Below are 12,247 nucleotides of genomic sequence, written 5' to 3'. Positions count from 1 at the left end.
GCTGAGTCTGACAGCACAGTGGGTCGACTAGGATTTTGTACTGAGGAAAGCCGTATCGCATGCTCAAGAATGTGCTGGTTCTCATGCTGTGAACATGCAATTCGATGGAATTCTCTCTGAGCCTCTTTACTGTGTCGCCACCATGCTCGATGCTAGGTACAAGGACCGCTACTTCGATACAGACAAGAAACAGGGTTTACGTGAAATGTTACAGACACAGCTGGACAAGATAGAAACAGACACAATGACAGTGTGCACCGAGGAAGAGAACCCACGACAGGAGGCCTGTCAGAGCTGAAACTTCAATGCTTGACATGTATGATGAAATCCTGGTTGAGAATGAAATGACTGAACAAATGAACAATGAAACAACACAGGAAGTAAGTGAAAGAAATACGTTTTGATTATGTTTCACTGGGAATGGGGACATACGTAAATTCCAACAAAATTACTTTTTGGGAAGTGTGTGTGTTTCAACTATCTGTACTAGAATACTTAATAGGCTGCAATTTTTTAAAATATTGGTTATTGTATCGGTATCAGGTTTCTTGTCAAGGAAAATATTGGTTATCGGTATCGGCCAAAAATGTCATATCGGTGCATCCCTAATTGAAAGATTTCACTTTATCCCCTCCTCTGGAAATAATAGCAGTACAAACGGCCTTTTTGTTATCTTCCTTTGAAACTTCAAAATAGATCCACACAGCAGACATTGTGGGCTAGGTTAGGAATGCACGTGTAGCGCTGCATTTTTCGTGGCGTCATTACGTCATCTACCTACGTTATATAGGTATGCACGTCATCTACCTACGTTATATAGGTATGCACGTCATCTACCTACGTTATATAGGTATGCACGTCATCTACCTACGTTATATAGGTATGCACGTCATCTACCTACGTTATATAGGTACGCACGTCATCTACCTACGTTATATAGGTATGCACGTCATCTACCTACGTTATATAGGTATGCACGTCATCTACCTACGTTATATAGGTATGCACATCATCTACCTACGTTATATAGGTATGCACGTCATCTACCTACGTTATATAGGTACGCACGTCAGCTTTGACATAGGTTTTGCACAACGGCATTAAACTAGACATCAGTCCGATGCCGATGTTGACATTTCTTGCTAATATTGTCTGATTCTGATATGCTTACCGATATATCGTGCATCCCTAATTGTTACTTTAGTTTATTTAGTAAATATTTTCTTAACTATTATTTTTCTTAAAACTGCATGTTGGTAAAGGGCTTGTATGTAACCATTTCGGTGGCAGGGTAGCCTAGTGGTTAGAGCGTTGGACCGGAAACCGGAAGGTTGCAAGTTCAAACCCCTGAGCTGACAAGGTACAAATCGTTCTGCCCCTGAACAGGCAGTTAACCCACTGTTCCTAGGCCGTCATTGAAAATAAGAATTTGTTGTTAACTGACTTGCCTGGTTAAATAAAGGTTTTTAAAAAATGTCTACACGTGTTGTCTTAGAGCATGTGACAAATACAATTTGTTTTGACCGATGTCTGGTAAAAAGTTGTCACTCACGTGACTCGGCTGCCTCCTGCAGCGCTCAGTCTAAACGCGCACACACACCCCTCCAGCCCTCCCCCTCCCCACCACTCACTCAGTAACAGGCCTCACTGCCTCTTACTGATAGTCAACAGCAGCAAGCCAAAGTGAAAATAATGCCATGGCGGCCGCGGAGCAATTTAGAAGTAGCTCAAAAAACTGTAACCAGCGACCAATACATTTTCACCCACGACGTTGTTTTCAAAGTACACAATTTTGTCAGAAAACAGCAGACATGGCAACCCTGCTCCACCCCAACTCATTACCAGCACCAGTTACCACCAGAGAGCAGCAGTGCAGCACTGTTCTGAAAAAATACAGTAATTTTTAGATCCACCATCGTCATAGAGGGTGAAACTAAAATCAACGTTCACAAATCCTAGTCATCAATTATTTGTGGAATCGCCTCCTGGAGAACTACTGGGTTGCAGGCTTTTGTTCCAATACTTGTTCTAACACACCTACTTCAGCAAATCAAGGTCCTGATGAGCAGTTTATACATCAATCCAGATTTGCTTGAGCCCTCAAATTAAAATCTGGACCTCAAAGTCAGTTCTATTGCTTTGTTTCATGCTTCCACTCTAATCAGGACTGATTGAGGGTACCGGTACCAAGTCAATGTGCGGGGTGTACAGGTTAGTTGAGGTCATTTGTACATGTAGGTAGGCGTAAAGTGACTATGCATAGATGATAAACAGTGAGTAGCAGCAGTGTAAAAACAAAGGGGGGTCAATGTAAATAGTCTGGGTGGCCATTTGATTAATTTGTCAGTAGTCTTACGGCACGAGGGTAGAAGCTATTAAAGAGCCTTTTGAACCTAGACTTGGTAGCAGAGAAAACAGTCTATGACTTGGATGACTGGAGTCTTTCTCTGACACCGCCTAGTATATAGGTCCTCAGTGGCAGGAAGCTTGGCCCCAGTGACGTACTGGGCCGTTTAGCCAGGGTTTGGTAGGGCTCAACAATTGGACAATACAATACAGTCAAATAAGGGAAAGGGGGATACCTAGTCAGTTGTGCAACTGAATGCATTCATTTGAAATGTGTCTTCCGCATTTAACCCAACCCCTCTGAATCAGAGCGGTGCAGGGGGCTGCCATAATCGACATCCACATCTTCCTCGCCCGGTGAACAGTGGGCTAACTGCCTTGCTCAGAACGACAGTCCAAACTTCTCTCATGTTGCTGGTGTACTGGTATGAAAAAGAACATGACATAATGACGGTAAAGGACAGTGGCGGCTTAGGTGAGAGACATTATCAAGGGCCATCCACTTTGAACATGTGCCATTAAAAGGACGAACTGAAACATTATCTGAAGAAGAACATGAACAAACGTCAGGAAGAACGAGTGTCGTGAAGGGGGGTGGTTAACTTTGCCCGTAATTGATTTAAGCTTATCCAAAATTGTTTACTTGGGGTATTAGGTTGATTGTGGAGGTCTGCACACTGCATAACAAAGTAATTTAGACTAAGAATGCATTGAAATACCAACCTGTCATTACCACAAGTGATGAGAAAAGTGAGGGTCTTAAATTAAAGTGATAGAACCAACATGGATCGCTAAGAACTGTCATTCTAAATTTGGGCTAGATAATTTATAGTTATAATTATGATATGGAAAGGCAAGGCTTCTAGAGACAGAACTGTGCCCTAAAAACTTGAGGAGAGACACACTAGATTTTTGCAAGGTTAGCCCAAGCTACAATCTCATAATTAGCCAGATTGGTGTGAAACATTATTAACATGCTGTAAGGCGATGTGCCTCTCTGGCTGATAAGATTTCAGCAGCTATTTTGTTTTCAATTCCTCCAGAGGATGGTGAAACAGATAAATTGAAGGTTGCTTTCTTTTAAGTTGAGGGTAAGGTCATCTAAACCCTTAACCTGTTTATATTATGTGGAACACTGAGCTGATGAGCAAGTTAAAAAGCAGGGTTTTATATTTTGACTAGGTGGATGTCCCAGGAACAGTTAGAAAGCATAGGTCAATAAAACCCGATTGTGGTAATAAATATGGAAACAATGGTTAACATCAAGAGATTTATTCACCTCTGAATCTTCAGATCCGTTGTGTACAGTCGTAGCCAAAGGTTTTGAGAATGACACAAATATTAATTTCCACAGTCTGCTGCCTCAGTGTCTTTAGATATTTTTGTCAGATGTTACTATGGAATAGTAAAGTATAATTACAAGCATTTCATAAGTGTCAAAGGATTTTATTGACAATTACATGAAGTTGATGCAAATAGTCAATATTTGCAGTGTTGACCATTCTTTTACAAGACTCTGCAATCTGCCCTGGCATACTGTCATTTAACTTCTGGGCCACATCCCTGACTGGTGACAGCCCATTCTTAAATAATCAATGCTTGGAGTTTGTCAGAATTTTTGGCTTTTGTTTGTCCACCCGCCTCTTGAGGATTGACCACAAGTTCTCAATGGGATTAACCTCTTGAGTGTAGGGGGCAGTATTTTGATGTTTGGATGAAAAACATACCCAAATGAAACTACCTATTTCTCAGGCCCAGAATCTAGAATATTAATATAATTGTTAGATTAGGATAGAAAACACTCTAAAGTTTCCAAAACTGTCAAAATATTGTCTGTGAGTATAACAGAACTGATATTGCAGGCGAAAACCTGATGAAAATCCAACCCGGAAGTGCTGTTTTTCCTGAAAGCTCTCTGTTCCATTGCCTGCCTTCGCTCCATTTAAAAGGATATCAACCAGATTCCTTTTCCTATGGCTTCCCCATGGTGTGAACAGTCTTTAGACATAGTTTCAGGCTTTTATTTTGAAAAACGAGCGAGAAAGATCACATCGTGTCATTGTATGGCTGGGTGCCAGCAGCGTTTTGCATGCGCAACAGCTTGGAGCAGACATTTCTCTCTCCTATTGAAGAAGCTACAGTCCCAAGTATTATCAATTATATATTGTAAAAACAACCTGAGGATTCATTATAAAAAACATTTGACTTGTTTCGAAGAACTTTAGGGATACTATTTGGAAATTTAGTCTGCGATGTCGTGACCGCTCGAGCCTGTGGATTTCTGAACATAACGCGCCAACCAAATGGAGGTATTTTGGATATGAAAATAATCTTTATGGAAAAAAGGAACATTTATTGTGTAACTGGGAGTCTCGTGAGTGCAAACATCCGAAGATCATCAAAGGTAAGCGATTCATTTTATTGCTTTTCTGACTTTCGTGACCAATCTACTTGGCTGCTAGCTGTCTACTGAGAGAGATGTCCTTACATAAACGCTTGGTATGCTTTCGTCGAAAAGCTTTTTTGAAATCTGACACGCCATGTGGATTAACAACAAGCTCAGCTGTGTTTTGCTATATTGCACTTGTGATTTCATGAAAATTAAATATTTTTAGTAATTTAATTTGAATTTGGCGCTCTGCAATTCAGCGGATGTTGACGAAAATGATCCCGCTAACGGGATGGGTGCATCAAGAGGTTTTAAGGTCTGGGGAGTTTCCTGGCCACGGACCCAAAATATTGATGTTTTGTGAGCCACTTAGTTATCACTTTTTCCTTATGGCAAGGTGCTCCATCATGATGGAAAAGGCATCGTTCGTCACCAAACTGTTCCTGGATGTTCCTGGATGAATGGTCTCAGGATGCTTTACTGTTGGCATGACACAGGACTGATGGTAGAGCTCACCTTGTCTTCTCCGGACAAGCTTTTTTCCGGATGCCCCAAACAATCGGAAAGGGGATTCATCAGAGAAAATTACTTTACCCCAGTCCTCAGCAGTCCAATCCCTGTACCTTTTACAGAATATCAGTCTCTCCCTGATGTTGTTCCTGGAGAGAAGGGGCTTCTTTGCTGCCCTTCTTGACACCAGGACATCCTCCAAAAGTCTTTGCCTCACTGTGCATGCAGATGCACTCACACTTGCCTGCTGCCATTCCTGAGCAAGCTCTGTAGTGGTGGTGCCCCCATCCCGCAGCTGAATCAACTTTAGGAGACGGTCTTGGTGCTTGCTGGACTTTCTTGGGCGCCCTGAAGCCTTCTTCACAACAATTGAACTGCTCTCCTTGAAGTTCTTGATGATCCGATAAATGGTTGATTTAGGTGCAATCTTACAGGCAGCAATATCCTTGCCTGTGAAGCCCTTTTTGTGCAAAGCAATGATGATGGTACGTGTGTCCTTGCAGGAAACCATGGTTGACAGAGGAAGAACAATGATTCCAAGCACCACCCTCCTTTTCAAGCTTCCAGTCTGTTATTCGAACTCAATCAGCATGACAGAGCGATCTCCAGCTTTGTCCTCGTCAACACTCACACCTGTGTTAACGAGAGAATCACTGACATGATGTCAGCTGATCCTTTTGTGGCAGGGCTGAAATGCAGTGAAAATGTTTTTGGGGGATTCAGTTAATTTGCATGTCAAAGAGGGACTTTTCAATTAATTGCAATTCATCTGATCACTCTTCATAATATTCTGGAGTGTATGCAAACTGCCATCATACAAACTGAGGCAGGAGATTTTGTGAAAATTCATATTTGTGTCATTCTCAAAAGAATTTTGGGCACCGACTGTATGTGTGTGCAAAAGAACAATTTTCCACAGCCCGAGGGGACACTTGCAACTTGGTTGAAATACAAGAACACCATACAGTTGAAGTCGGAAGTTTACAGTGCCTTGCGAAAGTATTCGGCCCCCTTGAACTTTGCGACCTTTTGCCACATTTCAGGCTTCAAACATAAAGATATAAAACTGTATTTTTTTGTGAAGAATCAACAACAAGTGGGACACAATCATGAAGTGGAAGGACATTTATTGGATATTTCAAACTTTTTTAACAAATCAAAAACTGAAAAATTGGGCGTGCAAAATTATTCAGCCCCCTTAAGTTAATACTTTGTAGCGCCACCTTTTGCTGCGATTACAGCTGTAAGTCGCTTGGGGTATGTCTCTATCAGTTTTGCACATCGAGAGACTGAAATATTTTCCCATTCCTCCTTGCAAAACAGCTCGAGCTCAATGAGGTTGGATGGAGAGCATTTGTGAACAGCAGTTTTCAGTTCTTTCCACAGATTTTCGATTGGATTCAGGTCTGGACTTTGACTTGGCCATTCTAACACCTGGATATGTTTATTTTTGAACCATTCCATTGTAGATTTTGCTTTATGTTTTGGATCATTGTCTTGTTGGAAGACAAATCTCCGTCCCAGTCTCAGGTCTTTTGCAGACTCCATCAGGTTTTCTTCCAGAATGGTCCTGTATTTGGCTCCATCCATCTTCCCATCAATTTTAACCATCTTCCCTGTCCCTGCTGAAGAAAAGCAGGCCCAAACCATGATGCTGCCACCACCATGTTTGACAGTGGGGATGGTGTGTTCAGGGTGATGAGCTGTGTTGCTTTTACGCCAAACATAACGTTTTGCATTGTTGCCAAAAAGTTCAATTTTGGTTTCATCTGACCAGAGCACCTTCTTCCACATGTTTGGTGTGTCTCCCAGGTGGCTTGTGGCAAACTTTAAACAACACTTTTTATGGATATCTTTAAGAAATGGCTTTCTTCTTGCCACTCTTCCATAAAGGCCAGATTTGTGCAATATACGACTGATTGTTGTCCTATGGACAGAGTCTCCCACCTCAGCTGTAGATCTCTGGAGTTCATCCAGAGTGATCATGGGCCTCTTGGCTGCATCTCTGATCAGTCTTCTCCTTGTATGAGCTGAAAGTTTAGAGGGACGGCCAGGTCTTGGTAGATTTGCAGTGGTCTGATACTCCTTCCATTTCAATATTATCGCCTTGCACAGTGCTCCTTGGGATGTTTAAAGCTTGGGAAATCTTTTTGTATCCAAATCCGGCTTTAAACTTCTTCACAACAGTATCTCGGACCTGCCTGGTGTGTTCCTTGTTCTTCATGATGCTCTCTGCGCTTTTAACGGACCTCTGAGACTATCACAGTGCAGGTGCATTTATACGGAGACTTGATTACACACAGGTGGATTGTATTTATCATCATTAGTCATTTAGGTCAACATTGGATCATTCAGAGATCCTCACTGAACTTCTGGAGAGAGTTTGCTGCACTGAAAGTAAAGGGGCTGAATAATTTTGCACGCCCAATTTTTCAGTTTTTGATTTGTTAAAAAGGTTTGAAATATCCAATAAATGTTGTTCCACTTCATGATTGTGTCCCACTTGTTGTTGATTCTTCACAAAAAAATACAGTTTTATATCTCTATGTTTGAAGCCTGAAATGTGGCAAAAAGTCGCAAAGTTCAAGGGGGCCGAATACTTTCGCAAGGCACTGTACATACACTTAGGTTGGATTCATTAAAACTCGTTTTTCAACCACTCCACAAATTTCTTGTTTACAACTATAGTTTTGGCAAGTCGGTGAGGACATCTACTTTGTACATGACACAAGTCATTTTTCCAACAATTGTTTACAGACAGGTTATTTCACTTATAATTCACTGTATCACAATTCCAGTGGGGCAGAAGTTTACATACACTAAGTTGACTGTGCCTTTCAACAGCTTGGAAAATTCCAGAAAATGATGTCATGGCTTTTAGAAGCTTCTGATAGGCTAATTGACATCAGTTGAGTCAATTGGAGGTGTACCTGTGGATGTATTTCAAGGCCTACCTTCAAACTCTTTGCGTGACATCATGGGAAAATCCAAAGAAATCAGCCAAAACCAAAGCCCCAAAAAATAGTACACCTCCACAAGTCTGGTTCATCCTTGGGAGCAATTTCCAAAGATCGTACTTTTTGGAGAAATGTCCTCTGGTCTGATGAAACAAAAATAGAACTGTTTGGCCACAATGACCATCGTTATGTTTGGAGGAAAAATGGGGAGGCTTTCAAGCTGAAGAACACCATCCCAACCGTGAAGCACAGGGGTGGCAGCATCATGTTGTGGGGGTGCTTTGCTGCAGGAGGGACTAGTGCACTTCACAATAGAGATGGCATCATGAGGTAGGAAAATGATGTGGATATATTGAAGAAACATCTAAAGACATCAATCAGGAAGTTAACGTTTGGTAGCAAATGGGTCTTCCAAATGGACAATGACCCCAAGCATACTACCAAAGTTGTGGCAAAATGGCTTAAAGACAGCAAAGTCAAGGTATTGGAGTGGCCATCACAAAGCCCTAACCTCAATCCTATAGAACATTTGTCGGCAGAACTGAAAAAGTGTGTGCTAACAAGGAGGCCTACAAACCTGACTCAGTTACACCAGCTCTGTCAGGAGGAATGGGCCATAATTCACCCAACTTATTGTGGGAAGCTTGTAGAAGGCGACCTGAAACATTTGACCCAAGTTAAACAATTTAAAGGCAATGCTATCAAATATTAATTGAGTGTATGTAAACTTCTGACCCACTGGGAAGTGATGAAAGAAATAAAAGCTGAAATAAACCATTCTCTCTGCTATTATTCTGACATTTCACATTCTTAAAGTAAAGTGGTGATCCTAACTGACCTAAGACAGGGAATTTTAAAATGTCAGGAAATGTTAAAAAAACTGAGTTTAAATGTTTTTGGCTAAGGTGTATGTAAACTTCCGACTTCAACTGTACGTGTCTTGTGCTCACATATTAGACATGTCAACTATAAATAGTCTGCGGAATGTACGCAGAGTAAATATTATTTTGTGTATGTTTTGTTTTAACTGCTTAGTAATGAGGCAGACATACATATTTTTGTTGAAGCTATTTATTTTGAAATCATATAAAGTTGGAGAATTCCATAGAATAGACATGTTCTTGGTTGGAGAAACTCCAAAGGCATGACCTCCATCCATGCATTTTATCAAACATGGGCCTCCTGTCAATCCACTCCAGGGGGAACAATCAAGGTCTACTGTTAAGGAATGCAGCTGGGAGCATGTAGCATTCCTGTAGTATACGACCTCTGTGTTTGTATCTGTGTGTGGTGTGTGTCTAAAGGGTAGGGGTGGTGCACTGGAGGGAATACTTCCTTACATCCCAGCAGGCAGAGATATTATCCTTGTTGAACCGCTCTCCCTTCAACACTCTCTGTCGCTCAAAAGGCAGCAGCCAGCCCAAAGAATCATACTGACAGTGAAGCCCCTGGGAGCCTACAGTACATTTCACTCCTCACTCCCTCATAGACTAGGTGTGAAAGCCTGTATGCACTCTTTTCAGAGGTGTTTTGACCTACATTCAAACACATATTTTGGCCTGCTGGTATGCAGCTAGATACCTAGGATTTGTAGTGAGGTCAGAGACTCTGTGCTAAAGCAGATGCATTCATCCAATTATCTGGTTTACAGACCATGACTAATTAATTATGCCTCTGAATGGGAGCTAGAAGACTAAACAGGTTTGACTCATATGCACCCCATGAGCTACAAGGAGATGAGCAATAGAGAGCACACCAAATGTCAGCAAGCCCCTCAGTGGGAGAGATGACTACCTCATCTCCTGAACTGACAGCATGAATGGGAAAAAGTCACAATAACCTTTTTCCTCTGAATCACAGCGCCGCTCTTAACTACATTCTTAAGGTGTGAGATGGTTAGAGAAATATAATTCAAAATAAATTGTGATGGTAAAGATTAGAGCTGTGCTAATGAGATCAGTCCGTGTGAAACGTATCCTGACAGATTCAGTGCATCAGTTTTCAAAAGGCTGCATTATACTTTAAAAAAAAAGTTTTTCAAACAAACTGACACCGGAGCCAAACAGCCTAGCAGCGTTAACTGAAACCAGCCCAGTGTGTGAGTGTAGAGGCCTCTCTCAGAGAGAGCTCTGCTCCAGCAGGGACTGACTGGGGAGTGGGAGCAAGAGGCCACTCTGCTTTTGGGGCTGATTGCCAAATGCCCTCCTCCACCCCCACCACCTCCTCCTTCCCAAAACCAAGTCAGCCCCCTGCCATTCCAGCCCCCTCCAAACAGTGTCTGTGCTCCTCGTTCCCTTGTGCCTGACGCTCCAATCACAGATGCAGGCTGCTCTTTGGCTGCCTTCCTCTCCCCCAGCCTCAAGCTCTCTCGCATGCCCTCTCTTGCTCCCTCTCTCGCTCCCTCCCTCTCTGCCTGCGTGGTGCACACGGCTCCATTGTGGAGGCTGGTTCTTGTACTCCAAGCGGTCCCAGCAGCTGCTTTCTCTTTTCTCACTCCTCAGGATTTGGGCTGCAGCGTCTCTGGAACTCCTGGCCGTACTCATGGATCCATTTGTTAGCCACTGGAACAGGGCATGGACAACAGAGAGTATGTGTTAGTAGTTTATGTCACAGAGTAGTCAAACAAACATAAAATATCATATACAGGTGTGTAAAAAAAAGAGTTGTTAAATATTCACTGACATTAAAATCACCAAAAAGTGTAGACACACATTTGTATATAGATCTCTTGTATAGAGCCATCAATTTTGTAACTATATATATATATATATTTTTTTTTTTTCTTCCCACCTTTATTTAACCAGGGCCAGTTGAGAACAAGTTCTCATTTACAACTATGACCTGGCCAAGATAAAGCAAAGCAGTGCGACAAAAACAACACAGAGTTACACATAAACAAACGTATGGTCAATAACACAATAGAAAAAAATCTGTATACAGTGTGAGCAAATGAAGTAAGGAGGTAAGGCAATAAATAAGCCAATAGAATTTAGCAATTTACACTAGAGTGATATATGTGCAGATGAGGATGTAGAAATACTGGTGTGCAAAATAGCAGAAAAACAAAAACAAATATGGGGAGGAGGTAGGTAGTTGGTTGGATGGGCTATTTACTGATGGGCTATGTACAGCTGCAGCGATCTGTAAGCTGCTCTGACAGCTGACGCTTAAAGTTAGTGAGGGAGATACAAGTCTCCAACTTCAGTGATTTTTGCAATTCATTCCAGTCATTGGCAGCAGAGAACTGGAAGGAAAGGCAGCCAAAGTAGGTGTTGGCTTTGGGGATGACAAATTAAATATACCTGCTGGAGCATGTGCTACGGGTGGGTGTTCCTATGGTGACCAGTGAGCTGAGATAAGGCAGAGCTTAATCTAGCAAAGACTTGTAGATGACCTGGAGCCAGTGGGTTTGGCGACAAATATGTAGCGAGGACCAGCCAACGTGAGCATACAGGTCGCAGTGGTGGGTAGTATATGGGGCTTTGGTGACGAAACGGATGGCACTGTGATAGACTGCATCCAATTTGTTGAGTAGAGTGTTGGAGGCTATTTTGTAAATTATATCGTTGAAGTCAAGGATTGGTAAGATTTATGTTTTATGAGGGTATGTCTGGCAGCATGAGTGAAGGAGGCTTTGTTGCAAAATAGGAAGCCGATTTAGATTTAACTTTGGATTGGAGATGCTTAATGTGAGTCTGGAAGTAGAGTTTACAGTCTAGACAGACACCTAGGTATTTATAGTTGTCCACATATTCTAAGTCAGAACCGTCCAGAGTGGTGATGCTAGCCGTGCGGGCAGGTGCGGGCAGCGAATGGTTGAAGAGCATGCATTTAGTTTTACTAGCATTTAAGAGCAGTTGGAGGCCACGGAAAGAGTGTTATATGTCGTTGAAGCTCGTTTGGAGGTTTGTTAACACAGTGTCCAAAGAAGGGCCAGATGTATACAGAATGGTGTCATCTACGTAGAGGTGGATCAAAGAATCACCTGCAGGAAGAGCGACATCATTGATATACAGTGCCTTGCAAAAGTATTCGGCCCCCATGA

The 12,247-nt window shown here is 42.1% G+C and overlaps 1 protein-coding gene across 1 annotated transcript in view; it reads right to left on the bottom strand.

The window, feature by feature from the left end:
- Nucleotides 1–9,267: 9,267 nt before the first annotated feature.
- LOC112267077 (prolyl 4-hydroxylase subunit alpha-3) overlaps nt 9,268–12,247 on the bottom strand; it is a 21,146-nt gene continuing 18,166 nt past the window's right edge. Inside the window, exon 13 of the mRNA XM_024445136.2 lies at nt 9,268–10,763. Within this exon, the coding sequence (XP_024300904.1) occupies nt 10,693–10,763 (71 nt within the window). The 3' untranslated portion in view covers nt 9,268–10,692. The remainder of the gene's footprint in view (nt 10,764–12,247) is intronic.

The sequence above is a fragment of the Oncorhynchus tshawytscha genome, linkage group LG14 (assembly GCF_018296145.1).
Source record: "Oncorhynchus tshawytscha isolate Ot180627B linkage group LG14, Otsh_v2.0, whole genome shotgun sequence".
Taxonomy (NCBI): Eukaryota; Metazoa; Chordata; class Actinopteri; order Salmoniformes; family Salmonidae; genus Oncorhynchus; species Oncorhynchus tshawytscha.
The sequence above is the reverse complement of the archived record's forward strand: the minus strand, read 5'-3'. Positions and strand labels throughout refer to the sequence as shown.